At 40.1% G+C, this 21405-nt stretch overlaps 1 protein-coding gene across 1 annotated transcript in view; it reads left to right on the top strand.

Moving 5' to 3' along the window:
* Positions 1-21405, top strand: part of OSBPL10 (oxysterol binding protein like 10) — a 112916-nt gene that overhangs the window by 83597 nt on the left and 7914 nt on the right. The window contains exons 7-8 of the mRNA XM_069007381.1: positions 6545-6691; positions 13174-13657. Coding sequence (XP_068863482.1) covers positions 6545-6691; positions 13174-13657 — 631 coding nt within the window. The remainder of the gene's footprint in view (positions 1-6544; positions 6692-13173; positions 13658-21405) is intronic.

Genomic DNA, 21405 nt, shown 5'->3' with positions numbered 1-21405 from the left:
GTCAGGCTGTCCCTCTGCAGCCCATAGAGGACCCCATGCCAGAGAAGGCTATGACCCTGTGGAAGCTCATGGTGGAATAGGCTCCTTGTAGGACGTATGGATCCATGGAGAGAGGAGTCCATGCTGGAGCATGGTTTCCTTGCAGGGCTTGTGACCCTTTGGGGGACCCATGCTGGAGCAGGCTGCACCTGAAGGACTGTACCCTGTGGAAGGGACCCATGGAAGAGCAGTTTGTGAAGAACTGCAGCCCATGGGAAGGACTCATTTTGGCAGAGTTCATGGATGACTGTCCCTGACAGGAGGGCGTCTGTGCTGGAGCCCGGGAAGAGTCTGAACTGGAGTTGCCCTGAGAAAAGCTGTGAAGTACTCACTGCAAATCCCATTCCCTGTTCCCCTGCAGCACTGTGGGGAAGCTGGTAGAAGGTAGTAAAGTTAAGACTAGGACGAAGTGGTGAGGGGATGATGTTCAAGATTTGGTTTTATTTTCTCACTGCCCTGCTTTTATTTGATTGGTAATAAATTGAACTAATTTCCCTAAGTCAAGTCTGTGTTAGCCATGAGGTAATGGGTGAGTGATTTCTCCCTGTCCTTAACTCAACCACCTATGAGCCCTACATTGTATTTTCTCTCTCTTGTACAGCCGAGAAGGGAAGTGAAAGAGTGGTTTTGGTGGGCACCTGGCTCCTAGCCAAGGTCAGCCCACCAAAACAGCACAACAATATGCTAGTCCGTATATAAAATGCTTTAATAAGTACAACTTTCTGGACAAGCTACATTTGAGATTCAAATCAGTACTAATGAGGGATGGGTGCAGTGAGCTTGCGTACTTTTTTGTCAGGTGCATGCTACAGCTGGTTAGTAAGTGCAATTAAATGTGTTGTGCCCAATGGAAGAAGAAAAGACAAGTGGAACATGCAAGTTAGTGCAGTTTTGTCATTTCTGATGCAGTGATAAGCCCTGCAAGAAACTAACAGCTCATTATATGTTACTACTTTGGGGTGTTCTTACTGTATGTGCTTTACAAGAAGAATTCTAACTTTAGTATTGAAACTGGTGAAAATCTTGTGGGGCCAATTTCTCAAATTAGTGTAAATGTGCTAAAGCTCCCTGACCTTAGAGAGTTATATTTAATCTTACACCCACGGAAAACCTGCTTGCCAGCTCTTGAGTTACACAAATGCAAGTGTAAATGATGCTTGCAAACCTATGTCATTATTGAAGAGAATCTGAAAATCAAAATGAGGCCTTTGACTTTTATGTGCAGTACTAGAACCAATGATAATTAGAGGACTGTGGGAACTATGACAATCCTTGTCTCGTCTGAAAATGCTAATTCTGTTTAATATTGCTTCTAACATATTCTCTCTTTCTCTTGATGCAGACATGTTTTATACAGTGGGGTTTTTTTCACTTTTTTCAATCTTTTGCATTTTTTAATGTAGAAGGACTTAAAGAATACTTCTCTTGGAATATTACAGAACGGTACATTTTTATCTGGATGTTTAAAGTTCCTAAGATTCATCCTCTTGCTCCTGACTGCGGTCCACTTTATAGTACATAAAAATGTTTTCATGCCTAAATGAAGGTTCTTAGAGTATTTTTTTGTAATTATATGAAGAATATGAGGTCCTCAGTGCGTCCCTGTCAGGATATACATGGTCTCTGCTTACTACTGTGGTGGAGAAAAGACTGAGTTATGCTATGCCTTCTTTACCTTGGCTTTTACTGGTAACAGATTTTTGGGATCAGAGGGAAAGTCTGGAGGGAGACTGACCCTTGGTGGAAGGGGAACAAGTTAGGCAGCACCTAAGCTGCATATATGTATAGCTCCAGGGTCTCTAACAGGTTATGGAGTTTGGGAGAGGTTCATGAAGACTAGAGGAAAGTGAATGTCATTAATTTTTTTAAAAAGGGCAAGAAGGAACATCTCTGGATGCTCTGGTAGCATCTGGGGAGCTGCAGGTTTGTCAGCCTCTCCTTGGTCCCTGGGAAGGTGGTGGAGCAACTGACCCTGGAAAGTATCTCCAAACATATAAAGGACAAGAGGGAAATTAGGACTAGTCATAATGGATTTACAAAGGGAAAATCACGCTTAACCAACATGATAACCCTCTACAACGAAGTGACTAGCTTGGTGCTTTTGGAGAGAGCAGTGGATGTTGTTTGCTTTAATGTTGGTAAGGTTTTTGACCCTTTCTTCCCTAACATCCTTACGGACAAGCTGACAGGGTATGGATTAGGTAAGTGGGCAGTGAGGTGGATTTAAGCCTGAGCAATCCAGGCCAGAGGGTTGTGATCAGTGGTACGAGGCCCAGTGACAGAACAAGAGGCAGTGGGCACATGAAAGTCAATCTGAACATCAGAAAATGCACTTTTGCCGTGGAGAGAGAGTTGAACGCTGGCATGGGTTGCCCAGAGAAGTTGCGGAGTCTCCATCCTTGGAGATAATCAAAACTTAGCTGGACATGGTCCTGGGCACCTGGTTCTACGTGTGCCTGCTTGAGCAGGGTGTGGGACAAGAAGACCTCAAGAGGTCTGTTCCAGCCTAAATGAGGCTGTGATTCTCTATGTTCCGTTCTTCCCCTCCAACAAATTAAACAAGATGAGACCCAGGTCATTCTTGACAGCGTTGTTGCATGAAATGGTTTGTGAAATACGTTGGAAAATGAAGCTCTGAGCTGTGTATCTGTATTAATTACCTAACAGTTAATTTCCAGCACAGCAGTTAATTTGAAAAATTAACTTGTGGAAGAAGCTTTAGAAGGACGGAGGCACATTTGCCCTTTCACAGAAGTGTAGCTTTTGACTCTGATTCTATCCCAGGCTCGTCAAAGTGTCTTTTTCCTAAAGGCATTTTTTTAAAATGCAGAATGTTTCCTTCAGAAGCAATTTCTTTCCCTTACAGATTTCATCTGTTAAAAAAGAATCAGCATGTTTTCTGGTGGAGACTGCTGACTAGAACATCCGTTTTGTATCCCAGCAGATGACCTCTCTAAATTAATCGATCCTAGTTCTAATGAGGTGACCTGTTTAAAATAGCTCTCTGCCGGTGTGTATTTTCATGTCTTTGGCATTTCAACTTAGAAGTGCATCTCTTTGTGGGATTTTTAGAAGTTATATTTTATTTTCTCTTCAGATTTTTCTGAAAAATGCTGGTGCTTCAGCCCAGTATTGGAAACTGATTTTGATTAAAGTGATTTTAAATATACGCCCCTTTTTTGTGGTTGTTTGTAACTGGTTCAGTATTGGATTTCTCAGGGTCAGCACGTAAGCCAGGCTGTGCTGTGCACAGCTGTATTTGTTCCCAGGCTGGGCAGTGCACAGCTCAATAGCTTTTACATTATGCTCTGACCACACAGGAGTGGAGCAGGTCGCTGCTTTCCTAGGTCAGTTTTGCAGTTACATTTTACAGGAGGAGGTAAAAAAAAGTCTTGTGTCTGATAATTCAGAAAAGCTGCTGTTAAAGGATAATCACTCAACATAATCTTTTGCATTCTGCTGAATGCTTACACACTGGATACTACTAAACTGCATGCTATTTTCATGGAAAGAAAAAGAATTAAAGGATGGCTGGACTTCTATGACACTTTAAAGATATACTAACTTTGTATTTTGTGACTGTGTGTCCACTCACATTGTGTGGTGCTTACAGGTTGGTTAGAGAAATATGTGTTAGTTAAAGAAATATGGGTTAGTTACAGAAATATGTGTTAAAGTTAGTTTATGTGCTCCTAAACAGCTATTTAATAGTTACCTAGAACAGCTAATGAGGAGAGAGTGAAATACAGAAAGGATATTGCTTGCTGAAGATGACTGTCCTTCAGTTCCTGTAACAAAAATTGTAAACTGCTTCCTTAAATTCTTTTCCTTGGGAAGTGAGAAAAGAGCGGTTGTCTGCATGTCATTCACTGAAGGTCACTAGTATGTTGATGACTGTAATAGCAGAGTTGCGTTTTTTTTGGTGACCTTGCACAAGTCCTTAGAATAGGGATAGTTAATTAAATTTTAGTCTGCACAGTGTGCTTATTAAACACGACTGATTCTAGTGTTACATTGTACTCATCCTCCCTGATAAGCAGAAAGGCTTTCATTTACAGCAATGCAAATGCTGCTTTCCTGAGCGCCCAAAGTGTCCATTGGGTGGCTTGCTCTGACCGTGGATGTTTTGTAGGGTAGCAGAGACGCAGTTTCACAGAATATTCTGAGTTGGTTGCTATTTTGTTAGTAACAATTAAGAGGCAAGGAAAACCTATTTCATCAAGAAAGAAAGAAAGAAAGGATTTTTTGGCCCTGGGTGAACACGCAATCTTTGGGAGAAAAAGAAAATTCTTAGTGTATGATTTAGTCTGCAGACTGGTAATGGGTAATTTGTTTCCTGATGCTGTTAACAACTTAAGGCTATGCAGCTGTTATATGTTCATGTAAAAGGGCGTTACCTGCTAGCATGTTCTCTTTCTGTCCTCTCTCTGTCTCACGCTTGTACACACTCACACACATTTGTGCCCCTTCCCCTCCCTCCTGGAGGAGCGCCGATCAGGATGTCCTCTGGGAACAGCAGCACCGTTTCCCAGTTGGAGCTGCGTGCAGTTAAGCTCACTGATCTCAGTGCCATGTGACTGGAAATGCAAGGAGCAGATTGCCATCCGGTGCACACTCTCCAAGCCCTCAGATAGCAAAAAAAAAAAAAAAAAAGAAAAAAAAAAAAAAAAAGGAAAAAAAAAGAGGGGGTGGGAGTGAGGAGGGGAGGTTCCCTTGCTTTTTTTGTAGCGCTCTTAATTCCTGCTGGAGCTTGTTTGCCGCAAGCTCGGTTCATGGCAGTAACAGAAGCAGCAGAGCCTATTCTGTAGCTCAGTGCTCTCAATGAGGTCAAGCTGGATCAAAGGGAAGCCTCCTGTGGAAGCATCTCCTGTAAGTTCTGATACTGCTCTTTCTGTGCTCCCTCCAAAGAATCGTAGCCTGTACAACTGAGCTGGGCTTCGGTGCTTTATGCCTCCCTGACTGATAATTTTGTGTGAGGTTGTCAGGGTTTATGTTAATTGAACTTGTCAGTGAAGCGTTGGTTGGATAATAATGCTGTGCATTTTAGGAGAAAAGGGCTTATCATTCTCTCCTTTTATTTTCTGAGGGAGTGGGAAGAAGAAAGTGTGGTTTTGTCCTTTTGAAAAGCTCCAAGCTGTTGAGGTTACAGCTCACCAGATCCTGTTTTATGTAATCTACGTATTCTACTTTCTAAATAAAGCAACTGTAAAGTGTCTTGCTGATGTCCTTGGGTTTCACCAAATAGCTATTCTTTTAGGAATAGCTACCTAAACATCTATGTAATTTAAGAAAAAAAGAGAAAGTACTTTATTCAAACCTTGGAAACCTCTGTAGTACCTGAATTTCAAAGAAACTCCCCTTTCTGCAGTTCACCTGAGGGGTCTCTAATGTGATCATGCAGAAATACTCCTTTGAAACCTAATTCTGGATATCAGCTGGTTTTAGTGAAACTTTTCAGTTGCGTAGGCTTCCACAGTGAGATGAAGAATTTCTTGTTTTATGTAATGAACTAGCTGTTTCTGCAGAAATGCAATTTAACATGAAAGCATGCTAACTTTTGCAGGGAGTGTTGTCTCATTTACAGCACAGAATCTTTGGGCAATAATGACATGCTGGGCTGTAATTTTTCATCTACATAACCCAATTTTTTTACCCTTGAAGTACAAAAAGCTTGCTTGAATGCATATCTGGAAGGCTTGCAGAGTGGTTTCAATGGATTGAACAAAGTAGCTACCACCTGTTTGGATTATTGTTAGTAATACACTGTAAACCCTGAGGAAGAATAAAATATCACAAGTCATTATCCTTTTTGCTGTAAAGTTCCTCTTGAAGGGACTGGCATGGTGCCTGTCTATTGATATTCAGCTTGTATTTTTGGAAACTCAGCAGCACTGGCATTGTGCTGTGAGGTGGTGAAGTGTTGCAATAATCATAAAGAGTTATGGCTTGGGTCTATTTCCCAAAATCTAATGTCTTTGGGTTTTTTGCAGAGGTGTGTTCTTTAATTATAGTTATCTTTTTATCTTTAGTTAATATCTTGACTTTCCAAACTATCTGACTTTGAAATAGGATAGAGAAAGGAAAAAAAAAATTGTGTGAAATCGGGTCATGCAGCATCTATGTATGACATGAATATTTGCTGGAGAGATTTGTGAAACAAACTTGAAGACTCCTTCTCAACTGTGTACTTCTATTTAATGAAAAGATGACTTATTACTTAAATATGCTGTGAGTTTTATCAGGCATCACTGCAATATAAATATGAGAGGAGAATGTGCAAATTAGCATCCCATACTCAGTACTCTCATTCTGAGAAAAGGATCAAAATGCTTTATGAACCCATCACTGCATTTTTTATTTATTTTGAATTTGTATCTTTTCTTGATTTTAACAGAGGCTGTCTTCAGTTCCATTGAGACAGCTCCATTTTTAAACATATACAGTGGGGGAAAAATTCCTATTCTGTATATTTTTGTCCAGATGGTGACGTTTCTTTTCATTTCAGCATTCAGCTTCTGAGTTGATCCTAGTTGAAGATGAAATGACGGATACTGAAGATAATGAAGAGGAGGATTTAGGAGTCATGGATGATCAACGTAGTGTAATTCTCCATCTCATCTCTCAGCTCAAACTTGGCATGGACCTTACCAGGGTATGAACACGGTATTTCTCTTATATTTGCTCATTAGTGTTTCTTCTTCTCATCTTTCTGTGTGTGTGTGTGCACGCCTGGTTCTTGTGAGTGCATTTTGTCCCTGTGGACAGGGAAGTTTTCCTCTTTATAGAAGTGTGGTCCCAGAGAGCTGTGGACTGCTGTCTCTTGCTAGGCAGGCTTTCACATGAAGTGACCACATTAAATATTTTAGAGATGGAGGGGGAGGGGAAGAAAAAAGAAGAAAAATCCTCCAAAACTCTTGCTTATTTTTTTTGCAAATCTTTCAAAGTAACCATATGTTGTGTATGTAACCCACAAGTATCTCATGGTGCTCTGGGGGTGTGAGGAACAGTAATGGCAATTGTATGGATGAAGGACATACATGTTCACATTACTGCTTTGTGGATTGGTTTCAATTTAATTGCATGGCAGCTTCAAAAAAAAAACCTATGATGGTAAAGAAATTACAGTCTTCAGTGAATCAGTTCTTGTCTGTGTTGAGCAGCTCACCAGTTTAACCTGTGCATTCTTCCAGTCCTAGAACCAGTATTGTCATGAGCTTATCCAAACTGATATGAGCAAAGAAGTTACAGTGTCTGAGAAATTTTCCCGTAAGCCCTTAGAGTTTTGGAAATGAGGTAGATGTTAAGAAAACAGGGAATGCTTCTTTTTGAATAGTCTGTATTCCAGAAACCTTGTCATGGGGTTTAATAAATAATCAAGCAGATTTTTGTTAATATATGGAATATCCTTTCCTTCTGCAATGGTTTTCTAGTTAAAAATCCCCCAAATAAAAGCACTGTAATCCACTTTTCACAAATAAGAGCTCATTCTGACACTCTCCACAAATAATACAAAGTTTGGGAGGACCAGAGAATTTCTCTGGCACATGAAGTAGCTTTGCAGGAAGTTGTTCTCACGGGCATTTTGATATTCTGAGGAGTTTATCTGCTTCTCTTTTGGTCTTACATATTAATCAAAAACTGTAACTTTCTTACAAAATAAGCTTTTCTCAATAAATTTTTTTCTGCTGCCTCTGGAACAATTGACAGAGTTTTAAAATAATTACATTTTTAAGACTGAGCAATCCTGTGTTCTGTTGCTGAGTAGCTGCACAGAAATTAATGTTTTTATTCTAAATAGAACAAAAGTTTCATCATTTCATTTTGAATAATTTATACCTGACACTTTTTAGTATGTCTGGGGTTATATACAGTTCATTTTTGGTTTTGTTTTTCTTACATTCTTGCTTTTTCTTAACTCTTCCTCTTTTCTATGTTGGTTTTTTAAGGCTGTTTGAGTCTATAATACTCAAACTAGACTAAGATTTCTTATCCATGGTTCTTGTGTCTTCAAAACATTTTGTGTTTGGAAAAGAACAAGATTTTTCTTTCCTGATTTCCACTGTCAGCTTTTTGTCATGGTGGAGTAGGCAAAACCTAGAGACACACAGTTAATGTGAATAAGAGAAATTCCTGTGAATAAGAGAAGTGTACAAGAAAAATATGAAGGTAAATACATACATGATATCCTATTTCTTACATAGTGTTCTTAGAGCACAGTTTCTGAAGATAATGGTAAATGTTGAAATGAGAAGAGAAACAGGCATATGGCAGAGTTAGATCTGTCCATAGTCTGTGATGCACGAATACACATATGATAAGTATTAATGAGACATGCCACATGTGCACATCACTTTTCTGCCCATTTTGAGGATTAAAAAAAAAAAATACAGGACAGCTGGCTGCTTTTTTTATCAACTTTGCTTACTGACATGAGGCCCTTAGGGCCATTGACATGTGACGGTAAATCTGGGTTTGTTTGCTGCACTTCTTCCCATTTTTCATTATTCCTCTGAAAGGTTTTGGAGCACCTTTGATGCTCATCACCTTCTACTGGAAGTGGCATAGTAGTTGCTGATGTGAGAGGATGCTTTTACGTATTTCCATTTTCCTGTGCCTTGGTTCATTCCATGAGCCATGGATTGCTGCATGATACTCACATGAACAAACAGCTTTTTCTGAGCCCTTGGTGGCTTTGGGTTCTGGATGCATGAGCATTACCTTCACATTCCATATCAGAGGAAACAGCATCTTTCCCTTATGTTAGCCATGGCCTTTCCTTATGTCAGCCATGCTGTGCTGACAGCAGTTTCCCACAGTGAAGATAGCCGCATTTAATGTTGTGGAGGTGCTTCACTTCTGGAATGTGTCCTACTGCTGTGCCTTTTAGTGAGGAGTTAAAAGAGTAAAAATTATTGTGCAGGAGGACACCTGCAGTGAAGTATCAAATCTGTGTGGGGATTTGCTAGAACAGGGCAGACTCTGTGGTGGCCAAATAGGCTTCAACAGCTGCTAGAGAGAGTTGGGTGGGGAGCAGTTCACAGCAGTAGCATGTGGTACAGAACTGATACTTCAGACTGGGATATGACTTTCAACCTCATTTAAAACTAGAATTGCTGGAGAAAGAACCAAATTTCTAAGTTGTTTGTTCTTTAGACTTTTAAAAAGTGAAAAATAGTGCCAAAACCCACTGACAGCCTTTGCTGGCAATTGGCATTTAATGGATTGTAGTTAATGTTAGCAGTTTGTACAGACGCGTGATCACTCCCCTGCAATCCCTCACCTTCCTTACACAGTTCTAATATGTGCTAAAAATAAAGGGTTGCCATTCTGTGTAAAAGGGCTGCCAGTAATTCTGCAGAATGTCAGCCTGTTGTAAATTAACATTGTGGTGTGTTTACGATGTCATAAGTTTTTACTTTGCTTGCCAATATACTTTTACCTTGTAATTTTAAAATATAAGTGGCATGAAAATAGCTTGTTTTATTTCCACAATGACACCGATGACAGTGAAAAGAAAGCTTTTACACCTCGGAGAGAAGGGTATCTCAACATGAGGTACCTTGGTTGGATTTCTGAAAAAAGTAGGGAATGGTGCTGACACCCATGTTTTTCCTCACAGTACGTAGTAGTGGGGATAAATATCTGTTCTTAAGGAGTTGTGCTCATTTTTCTCAGTTGCATTCAGATCTAATTAAATGAATTCAAACCTAGGAGGTTATAATCAAGTTTTGAGCCAGTATTTTCTTTTTAACCTCCATGAAAATGGAAGAATGCCTCTTAAACTGCTTTCTTTTCATCTGAAGCCTGAGAAAGAATAAGAATAGATTGTTCTAGCATTTTAGAATGCAGTCAGGAGGCTTTTTGCTTCAGATTCCAGCAACTTGGTATTTATTCTAGACAGTTTCTTTTGTCCAATTGGTTGTCATGCTGACATTCTCTCAGAGGAAATAATTAGTCAGTTTTGACTCCATATGCAATTAAAAAAAATTCATAGTCCTGTCCAAAGCCAGTATAAAGAACATAGGTCCTAAGTGTATTTTTCTGGGCACTTCATTCTGTCTGGCTGCAGAAGAGTTGAAAACCTCATTTCTTTAAAAGCTAGAGTGCTAGCACAAGTGCATGACAGCCCAGTGCTGGCAAGAAGAATGCTGTACACTTCCAAATTTGTTTATTTCTATTTTTCTTATTTCTGCAGAAATCAAGATAAGGCAAATTAAAAAAAAAATCGATTGTATGGGGTTTGGTTTTTTTTTGTTTGTTTGTTTGTTTGTTTTTTTGCTGTGTTAGTGTGTGGTGGTGTTGCATATTGAAACTTTGAGGCTATGAGATTATTTAGTAAAAGGCAGTGTTTTGTAAGCATATTTTTTAATACTGCAGTTGTGTAAGCTTTGAAACTCAAGTATTTTTATTTCATAGTTCTGCTTCCTTGTGTGGAAACAATTAAGTTACTGAATGGATCCTTTCCTGCCACAATTAAGGGTGTAGTTTCTAGCTTAGTTGGGCTTTTAAAGCAAGATCACTTGAGCTGGAGTTCAGGCCTTATTCAGAGTTCTAATTGATTCTTGAAACTCCATAATAAGAGTCCAGTGATTCGTTACATCTCCTTTAGTGGCAGTGTTGGTGAAGCTGTAAGCAAAGCACACATCTAGGAGGAGATACCAAGGCTCTATGACCACGTCAGTGGGATGAAACCACGGCAGTCTCAGTGTTGTACCATAAAATCTGCATCATCTGAAGTATGGTCTGCAGTTTTCTTCTCCTCTGTTTGTGCTAATAAAAGTCACTGTGTTTAGAGGCAGGCACTTGAACATAACGAGATGCAGAGTGCTGTTTATTCAAATGAGTTTGCCCTTTCAAGTCTCTGCAGTGAACTCACGATAGGCACTGCTGGTATTTCTAGACAAGTTATGAGAGATTTTTTAATATGTTTTGCTGTCACTTTCCCCTCTGATAACCTGATCTTTTAGTGTACAATTTATATGAAAATGAGATCCCGAATTGAGGATCTCAACTGCTGAATTGCATTTTTTTAAAGATTATATTGGATAATGAATATTTGGTCACAATGAGAATGCTGCAAGTAAGATGGAATTATTTAAAGAGCTAACAATAAGAAAATTTACTGGCTTTCCACTTCGCCCAAAATTTTTGATTTCACTTTTGAAAACCAGTCTTCTCAGCCCATCACTGTTACACCACCATAAGGACTGTAGGCTGCCTTAAGCACTCAATAATCTGACACACTGTGTAAAATTAAGGTCCTCCATCATTCAGGGCCTCTAGGTTGGTAGCAGAAACCATGTGGAGTTCTCAAGGCTTAGAGAGGAGAGTCAGAGGAATATTCCAGATGGAGCTTTGCTTGATTTATATCTAAACTTGTAAAAATGATTAGCCTATAAAGGACCATGTGTGTGTAAATATAAAATACAGAAGGAGAGAGCAAACAAGCAGATAAGTTACCAAACAGAGCAGTTCTCTCTTTTTGCAGGGAGGTTCCGTGACTTGCTGTGGAGAGGCTCTGTTTGAGCTGCTGTGACTGGAATTCTTGTTCATGTTTACAAGTTCTCTTTGAGAAGGGCTGAATGATTAATAAAAGTTTGACAGCTTCTATTTCATTATCCCTGGGACCCGAAAGGGCTGATCTGTGCTTTGTTCCCAGTTAGAATAGCAAGCTGGGGCAGCAGGGGGAAAGCAAATGTGTTTGTGACATAGTGGCTCCCTGCCTGCTGTAAATAACCCTTTTGGGAAAGGGAAAAAATAAATGCAATGAAGAATTAAAGAGGAAAGCAGAAGAATTGCTGTAATAGAGGACAGCTGTTGGTTTGCATCTGGCATCATTGAGCCACTTGGATTCACATAAGATAGATTTGTGTGTGCCAGAAGTTCCTTTTGGTCATGCGAGAGCAACCTTTGAGCTCCCCTGGGACAGTCCTGCACAAGAGAGGAGCATGAGGGAGAAAGAAGGAAGAGAAATTATGGTCTGTAGCCCTTGTTTGTCTTGCAGTGCCCTTCAGGCTGTTTTACTGGAAGCTTCTAACAAAGTGTTACTGTGAAGTGAGTGACTTTGGCAGCATCTGCTAGAGAAGGCACTTGAGACTGTATCCAAATCACTTGGGGCCGGCTCCCTCCAGGGCAGACTGCCTAGTGCTCAGCCCCAGGGTTTTCCTGGGCCCACAGGAGCCTCTCTAGTCCCAGGATATGAAAATAATGGTTTGTGCAGTTTTTATTTTAACTTGTGTGAAATAAAGCAAAGCCATGCAGAGGCCCACCACCGTAACATGGTACCATCTAGAACTGAGGGGATGTGCCATGGGCTTGGGGGAGACCGGAGATCTTAGGGATGGCGTGGGATTTGACTTGGGAGTTGTGGGGGGACATGACAAAGGATGACACTCTAGGGCAAATGGGGAGTGTTTTCTTGCCTGTAGCCTCTTGGGAAGGGTCCTTGGAATGGTTTTATACTTGGAAATAGACCTGAGATTTGGTTATGATTTGATTATGGTTGGATCTCCTTGGGTTGGTTTGTTAGAAGCTGGAAGGAATCTAATCCGTGTATACTATACAGGGGTAGTCAGGGGCCCAGGAGTGAAATATGGAACACAGATGTTTGACAGAAGGGATAGATGTCCCCCTTCCATTCTCCACCACTTAGAGGTTGGTGATATGTATGTTCATATAAAATACTCATCTTCTAGTGGTTTGGGAGGGCGTGCCACTCCCATTTTTGAGGGTTATGATTAGTTTGGTTTGTTGATCTTTGATGTAAATTAGTTTATATCAAAGTATGTTTTTGTGTCCTGTAAACAAGGAAAACAATGGCTGTTTTGTTAACTGAGAGGAGAGGAAAAGGTGGATTTCCATGTGAGTGTAACAGCCCATCCTTTTGTGAGCTGCTCTTGAAAGTCATAATGACATAGGAAGTAGCGTGCATGGATATCAAGGCCACTGCTTTTTCCTTCACTCATTATTTACACTGCAAAGAAAATTAAATTGTTGTGGCATGGGAGAAAAATATGCTATCTGGAAATTTGGCAGGGTCAGAATTATAGCTGTCCTAACTGTTCTCTCCCTCCTTTCCCCCCCGTAGTGTGATCACAGGGAAATCATATCTGCCTTTGTCTGCTTTGCATACAGGTAGTGCTTCCAACATTTATTTTGGAGAAAAGATCCCTGCTGGAGATGTATGCAAATTTCATGGCCCATCCAGACCTGTTTTTGTCAATTGCAGCTGGAGCCACTCCCGAGGAAAGAATTATCTGCTTTGTGGAGTATTATCTAACAGCTTTTCACGAAGGCCGAAAGGGAGCAGTTGCCAAGAAGCCCTATAACCCTATAATTGGTGAAACGTTTCATTGCTCGTGGGATGTGCCTAAAGATAAAGTGAAAGCATTCAGAACTAACGGTGCCTCCACGGTTTCTAAGGACTCAGCCAAGGAGCTTGGCCAGGACCAGTCCACGTGCTACAAGCTGAGGTTTGTAGCTGAGCAAGTGTCTCATCATCCACCAGTATCTTGCTTTTACTGTGAGTGCAAAGAGAAGAAAATGTGTGTGAACGCTCACGTATGGACGAAAAGCAAGTTCATGGGCATGTCAATAGGTGTTTCTATGGTAGGTGAAGGTAAGAAATGTGCTTTTATTCTGCTTTTTTTGAGCTAATATTTCTGGGTGTCAGTGGAAATCCAAATGTTTCCCTGCTTGCTCTCCCTCTGACCTTTCATTTGAACCTTATGACTGTTTGCTTTTGTGAAGTTTGAAATTAAAACTGTAGGGTTCGTATAACCTTTTGCTGTGCAGACAATGTGAAATGCACATTGCATATATAAATGTGTGCTTATATTGATGAGAGTCTGTTAATATATATGGCCAGAGCTCAGATATAATTAAGGTACAATAACAAATGACAAATGATAGTATATTCTGTAAGTATATTTTTGTTTGTGTTGTTCACTTTTAAAGTAATATGGGATTTGGTGTTCACAACTGGAACAAAGCAATGAGGAAAACTGCGTTTTTACATAAGCCTGACATTTGTTTTTCATAGTTTCTGCAAAGAAACATTATTTCTGTAGTGTTTGCAAAGTTAGTGTATTTTCACAAGCTTTCTATAAAGTCACATATAGAGGTATAAATCCTGGTTTTCTGTATCATATATATGCAATCTGCATTGTGATAAGTCATTGGCTCAACTTGAGTTCAGAAATATGGGGAATCATAACAAATCCTTAATGGATTATCTGAACTAATAAACACACCTGTACCAGTGTTGTCACTGACACAATGCAGTGAGAAAAAGCGATTTGCTCCCTGTGGCCATTTGAGGGTAACATCCTATGTATGGATTTTAGTGTTTTGCCTTAACTAGTTTTTAGACTGTAGTCTCAGAAGTATGAGGACAGCTTGCTTCTTTTTGTCACCATTATGTTAAATACTATGATATTTAAGGTAGTGAAAAAGTGGAGTGGGAAATGCAGTGATTTGGTTTTGCTTATTAATAGCAACAAAATAATGATGGTGAAAAAATACAGGTGTATTCTGCTATTTCCACTATTTAAAACTAAAGACCAGCATAAAGGACTACAGTAGCTCCTTCTCTGATGGCAACATATTCCCTTTTTAGTAGAAGAGATATGAAACCTCCTTACTGCTGGTTTTGATGTCCTTGTGATAAAGTCTATCTTAGCACGTCTGTTTCCTTCTTCCTATGACTTAGGTGTTTCTCTTTGAATACAGAGTTGAGGAAGTTGGGAAGGGAGTGTCAGAAGGGAAATTGGTCTTTCTGTCTGTCTCCTGCCTGTAGTACTGCCAGCCTGAGTCATTGGCTTAACATTCTGCATTTTTCTGGTACATGTTAATTTCTAGTACTCTTTTGCTCAGTGAAGGGAAGTATTTAATGGAAATAAAATTAAACACAAAGTCACTTATGATTATGTAGGAGTAGGGAAATTTCTTTCTTTTGCTGCTAGCGCACACAGTTCCCTGGGATTGGGGGTGTCTACTGTGGGGATTATTTAAGACTTCAAAGTCCTGATGTGTCCTGGTTTTGAGAGAGAAAGGGTCTTAGAATTAACTGCTTACTCACCCCAAGGATTGTTTAATGTGTGCTTGTGAGAATAATTTCTTCCCTATACTCTTTCTTTTTTTCATGATCCTGAAGATATCCCAGGAGGGGAGGCAGGCTTTGGGGAACATCTGCAGTCGCAAACTCTTTTATTCCAAGGTTTTCTGCTGCCCTTATGATGGGCGTCCTGGGAGGAGGTCTGGGTTCACCCATTCATAGTTACCATTCATTTTTTGTTCATGTAAGCAGAGCAAAAGCAGGGACCTTCACGGTGACAGCATTTCTGGGAAGTGATGGAGACATTCCAGTGCAGCCCAAGCATTTCTGTTGCCTGTTGAGGACTGGCAATGGCAGCAAGAAGTTGTACCACTGAGGCTTTTCCATCATCTGAAAACAGCCAGCTTAAGCCTGACAGCCTCAGTTTAAAATGCTGGCTTTGCAGTGCAGTGCCTCCACTTGAAACTGCACTTTCTTTAATTTCTTTGTTTATTTATTTTAGGTCCAGGGAAGTCTTCCTGATTAAGATGGTGTGTGGATTTGTCAAACTGTGGAAAAATTAGAATCTACTGCAGATACTTCTTTCTTACGTGCTGCAGAAGTATAAATTCTGTAGTAGATTGAGGTCAGCGTGAGTACCAGGGAGTAGATTGCTGAACCGAAAAAAAGGAGCTGCTGGACTAAGTGTGGGAAACCTAAGTCTATATTTACATGCCCAGTAATGCAGGGCCTAACAATTTTTTAGTGTGAAATATAATTTGGAGATTTTTTCCTTGCGTTTAGGGACATTTTGGAGTTGCAACATTTCATTGGGGGTGAATTAGTCTGGCAGAGTTAGTGAGTTAGGCTGTGGAAAGGAGCTGTTAGTCAGAAGGCATCTGAAGCTACTTAAGGTAGGTAGAAACTAAAGTTAGCTCCTTGGAGAAACTTTCACACACCAAGGTTGGCTAGTAAGGTTGTATAATCTTACTTTAAACTGTTAAAAGCAGATTAAGTGAGTTTCTTGGGAATGAAGTATCAGTGATCCTGCTTTTGATGAGGGACAAAGTAACATCTCATAGATCATCAAAATCTCTGGGTTTTGATTGTTGTGGGGTTTTTTTACTACTGTGCATTTTTTTAGATTTCCCCTTATTATGAGCATTCAGTCCTTTCTTGCCTCTTGCTGGAGTTAAATTACGTACATGTGGGAGGCCTTTGGCTTTTTGTAAAATCCTTACTGATTTTACATGTGTGGCATCATGTTACTTGAAAGACAGTTTTCTTGATACCTCTGATATACCTGTGTCCATTTGGAGACTTGTGTTAAATAATCGTGGTGTTGGTTCAATATTAGTTTCATTATACTACAGATTAAATCAGTATATTGATTAGTATCAATATACAAGAGAGAAGAAGAATCCTTCCAAACAGAGCATCAGAGAACTGTAATGTTTTTGATAATTTAGTGGTAGTGAGTGACCATCTTGTTCAAGTCAGATACATCAGAACAGCTCTGTTTGACCCGGTTGCCCAGAGAAGCTGTGGATGCCCCATCCCTGGAAGTTTTCAAGGCCAGGTCAGATGGGGCTCTGAGCAACCTGGTGTAGTGAAAAGTGTCCCTGCCCACAGCAGAGGGTTTGGAACAAGATGATTTTTAAGGTCCCTTCCAACACAGGCCGTTGTTATGATTCTGTGATGATGACCAGAAACTTCACTGTGGCCTCATGTTGAATACAAGCAGCTGTGGTGCGTTTTGAAACGTTGCTCTCTACTGAGCAATTTTGTGTGTGTCCTTCCAACAGTTCAGTGAAGCTTTTTCTACTGCAGTTGTCTATTTGCAGAAATAAAGTAGTACTGAATTTTTGGAGCTGTGGTGTGTAAGGAATATGGTAATGGTAATGTGTCCGTGGGGGCTTTGAATCATATTTTTATAGAAAGTCCTTAGATATACAGAACATGTTGCTTTTTATTAGAAGCTGACATAGAATGTCATGGAAGTACAAAGGCTTATAAAGGAATTTAAAGAATTAGGGGATTTAAGGATGGTATGGTCTTGGCACACAAAGGGTACAGCTCAGTATCTCAGTGGTGTAACTTTTTGTGTATGTTGCACCTCAAAGTGACTAAGATTTTTTTTTTCTGTTGGTGGTTTTTGTTTGTTGATTCCAAGTAAGAATCAGTTGCAGAGATGCAGAACAAATGGGAGAGCATTGCTGGGAATCCATGTGAGGAGCTGTTTTATGTGCTAGCCTTTCTTTATCTCTGGTTATGAGGGGTCTAAATCTGGCTTGCTGATGAAATGTTGCAACTTTTTCTTTGCTGTATAACAAAACCTCCATTCTTCAGAGTAGTCAGCACTGAGTTTCCTCTTGAGAAAGCCACCCTGAATAGAAAAGAGTATTTTGCATAAAAGAACTTATGTTTCATATGCAGCCCCTCATTCTGGTTAGTGTTAATTATGTACTAATGAAAGAGTGAGGGGGGAAATGAAGCTGTAATGAATAGGATCACATTAAGATTTAAATTTGCAAAGGATGGGAAAGCCAGTGTAAATATTTAATGTTTTTTTATGTGGTCCATAGAATCTTCAAACGGATACTGGTTATAGGGTAAGGATGCTGTGGTGAGCACACCTCAGTGTCAGCTGTGCCTGTTCCTTTTCTGCTCTTGGATTTTGGTCCAGAGCAGCAAAATCCAACAAAAAGTGTCATCTTTGATTTATGGGTTAATTTTGTAGGGAGCATTTAAATGGATTGCTCTGTATTGTTAAGTGGCTAGTTATGTCTGGTGTTTTCACTTCTGCTATTTTAAATGTTTTAAAAAGTAGCGAGGTGTGGACTTCCAAAAATTATTTTTCTAAATTGAAAATCAACTTGAAGGGATTTGATGGGTGGGTAAAAGGTTCAGTGCTCTTTCTAGGGTAAGTTTAAAAGAAAGCAAGGAATGTTTTTGTCTTCTCTTTTTTTTTTCCTTCTGTTAGAATACCTGTATGTGGAGGTATTAACAGATGTACAGGTCTATAATTTCTAGTACTGAGAAATTAGTGACTTTTCAATTTACCAGTCCCAAAGCTTGATTGCTCCATGCAATTAGAGCTACCTAAATATTTCCCTAGGTACTCATTTTTGTGTTAATATTTTTTAGCCCAGTGTTTTTAGAACAGTTTTCCTGTAGCATGGCACTCATTACTTAATTTAGCAAATGGCTCCAGTCTTTGAAAAATGAGCAGTGCAACACAGCTGGCTGGAAGGTTTGAGATAATAAGAGCCCGGTTCTGGCATCTCCTGTTTTCCTGTGCGGATCTGGGCAGTTGGTGATGCACAACACCTGTGTGGGGCTCATCCCACACATAACTTACTCCTCTGTCTGTGTTAGGAGTAACACAGGCAGGGTGAAGAGCTTCTTAAACAAGGAAACTGCCCTAGGCCCCCTGTGTCCCACGTGCCGTTTGCTGTTCAGATTGATCTCCGTGCGGGCAGTGGGAAGCATTAAATCCCACATGCCTCTCCTGCAGCTTATTGATCCAGAGCCTCCTCTGGGGTTTTTTGTCAATATGTATTACTGGGAAATCAATTCACAAAGCTGCACCATCAGTGAGGGACATGTAAGAGTCAAACTGGGCAAACGATATGCCAGGACTGTCACTTCCTTTAATGCAGGCTGAGGAGTCGTGGATGGGGTGTGACTCTGAATATATTGCTGTAGTAAAAAGGAGGAGTAAATGGTGTTGAGGACATTTCAAGGAGGAATTTCAATATTCTGAACTTGTTTATAAAAAATTCACCCTTCTGTGTAGCTTTTTTTCTAATAAACTAGATTACTAAATCCACTGTTCCTCCCAGAGTACTGGTCTGGTGCATTCTTCCATATGTAATTGTTGCCTATAAATACTTCAGATTTTTTTTTTAAAGGAATTGGGAGTTTTCGAAAGAATGCTTTAATGTGAGAGGAAAAAACTAAAATGGGAAAATACAACTTTTCACGGGTATTTACTTATAGCCATTTTTAAACTAAACATGGATCATCCCTTAGAGTAGGGAAGCAAGGGAAGAAAAATGGTCTGTGTGTTTTCCAGCAGTTGTTTTTAAAGATCAGTTGCAATGTAATGATACTTTCAAGCAGATGTTAAATTGTAAAGTAAGTGTTAGCTTTCAGTTAATTGGTTTTTAATTTCTCAAGATTGACACTTGGCAGGGTAGGGTGTTAATTCAAATTGGGGTACCTGTTACAAATATTGAATCTCAGTGTAATTTTTGACTTCCTCTCCCCTAAAGAAGCACAGGTCTCTGTTCAGATGTGGTGGTGCAGCCACAATATTTGTGGTGCTTCACTTAAACGAGATTTTGCATGTGGGCTCCGCAAACGGTGGAATGCAAAACAGGTTAATACCAAAAGTATTACCAAGTTGTGGGTATTTCAGATCTGCCCTTTAATCTCTTTTAGACTATAATTATGGAGCTGGAGTCATGCTTCGAGTGAGATAGCATTTCATTAAAAAATGTATTTATTCAGGTGTTCAAGGAATTCAGAAAATATTCTACCAAGTGCTAAAAATATTGCCAAGAGAGCCGGGTTCAGTTTTTAATATCTAACCTGCTGTAGTGGTTAAATATTTACATTGAAGGTCACTGCTGCTGTTTGCTCTCCTTTTTAAATGTGCTTGGCAGCATTGCAGCTCCAAGTCCCTCCCACTCAAGTAGGGAGAAAAAAGCTATTGATCCCATCGGGGGACAAGAGCAAACCTGTACTCACCCAAAAGGAAATTGTGTTTATCTTACCAGTTTCCTCTCACGTGGGCACATACAGTGATGGTCAGAGGAGGATGGCAGATGGAGAGAGACTTTTTACAAGGGCATGTAGCGACAGGAAAAGGGGAAATGGCTTTAAAATGGAAGAGAGTAGGTTTAGGTTAGGTATTAGTAAAAAAATCTTTACTGTGGGGGTGGTGTGGCGCTGGAACAGGTTGCCCAGAGAAATTGTGGATGCCCCATCCCCGGCAGTGTTCAAGGCCAGGCTGGATAGAGCTCTGAGCAGCCTGGTCTAGTGGAAGGTGTCCCTGCCTATGGCAGAGGGGTTGGAACTTGCTGGTCTTTAAGGTCCCTTTCAACACAGGTTGTTCTATGATTCTACAATTGTTCTTTATTAACTTAATGTTAGTATAGCATCCATTTAATGAGTTTGATAACCAGAGTCATTTTTTGAGTAAAAGTTCTTCCTGGCTGCATGTCCAGGATGAGTTGGGTAGTTCAGCATTCCTGCAGTGTGTTCAGCTTGGACTTCTCTGCAGGTGTGGAGCCGAGGAAGCTTGAGGCAAAATGTGTGTGTGTGTTCCAGTTGTGTCCTCCTGGCCTTTCCCTGCTGGTGAAGGTTCAGCACATGACACGGGGAACTTGTAACTTGCCAAGACGAAATGGTTAAAAGTCCTTTTAAAGACATGACTTTTCTCTGTGCTTTTGCACTCCCAGCTCCTTGTGTCAGACTTGCTGGAGTGGAGATGCTGGCTGTGTCACTGCTGGCAGGCTGAGGTTGCAGAAGTTCTGAGAGCAACTGCATGAAGCTGTTCTGGTTTGCCAATGTTTTCCTGTGAAATAGTTTCAGAAGACAGAAGTGTAAAATTGCAGAGCTTCCTGTGCCTGCCTTTAGTTTTCTTATCTTGAGCCAGAATTCAAGATCGTGGTTCTGTTACAGCTCTGTGCTTTTAAATTTTGAGTGTGTTTTTAAGTTTGTGTTTTCATGCAGCATTAAAGGCATATTTTCATATTGGCAGCAGTGGTGTTGTGTTCCTATTTAATGCTTTTTCATCATTAAATCTGAGATCACTTTGAAAAAGTAGTGTCATTATTCCCTTAAACAGATAGATTAATCAATACCACTAACAGTGTGTTCTTCCCCTGCCTGCCCCAGGGTGAAGGCAAATGGGCTCAAGCTCATCTTGTTTCTAAACAGATACTATTACTATGTCAAAATAACTTTCCTGCTTTTTTTTTTTTTTCAAATATTTCTGGGTTCTGAATGCTTCCTGTGATGGGTTATTTTCAGTCCCTGTTGTGAAAAAATATTTTCAAAGCTGTCATTTTTGCCTTTAGGCATTTAGTAAATGGGACACAAAAGACTATAAAACTCTGATAAAAAATACACTGCAGACATTTGGCATGATCTAATTCTGCGTGCAAGGTTTATGGTGCTCTTTTCCTGGTCTTATGTCCTGTTATCCTGAAGACCAAACTACAGTTTTTATGGGGATAGAGTTGTATCTGTAGCCCCAGGGGGAAGCTGCAAAGGTTTGATCAGGAAAGCAACTTTCTTTGTGCAACTTCCAAGTAATGTTG

Source organism: Aphelocoma coerulescens, chromosome 2 (assembly GCF_041296385.1).
Source record: "Aphelocoma coerulescens isolate FSJ_1873_10779 chromosome 2, UR_Acoe_1.0, whole genome shotgun sequence".
Classification (NCBI taxonomy): Eukaryota; Metazoa; Chordata; class Aves; order Passeriformes; family Corvidae; genus Aphelocoma; species Aphelocoma coerulescens.
Note: the sequence above shows the minus strand (reverse complement) of the source record. Positions and strands in the feature narration are given on the sequence as shown.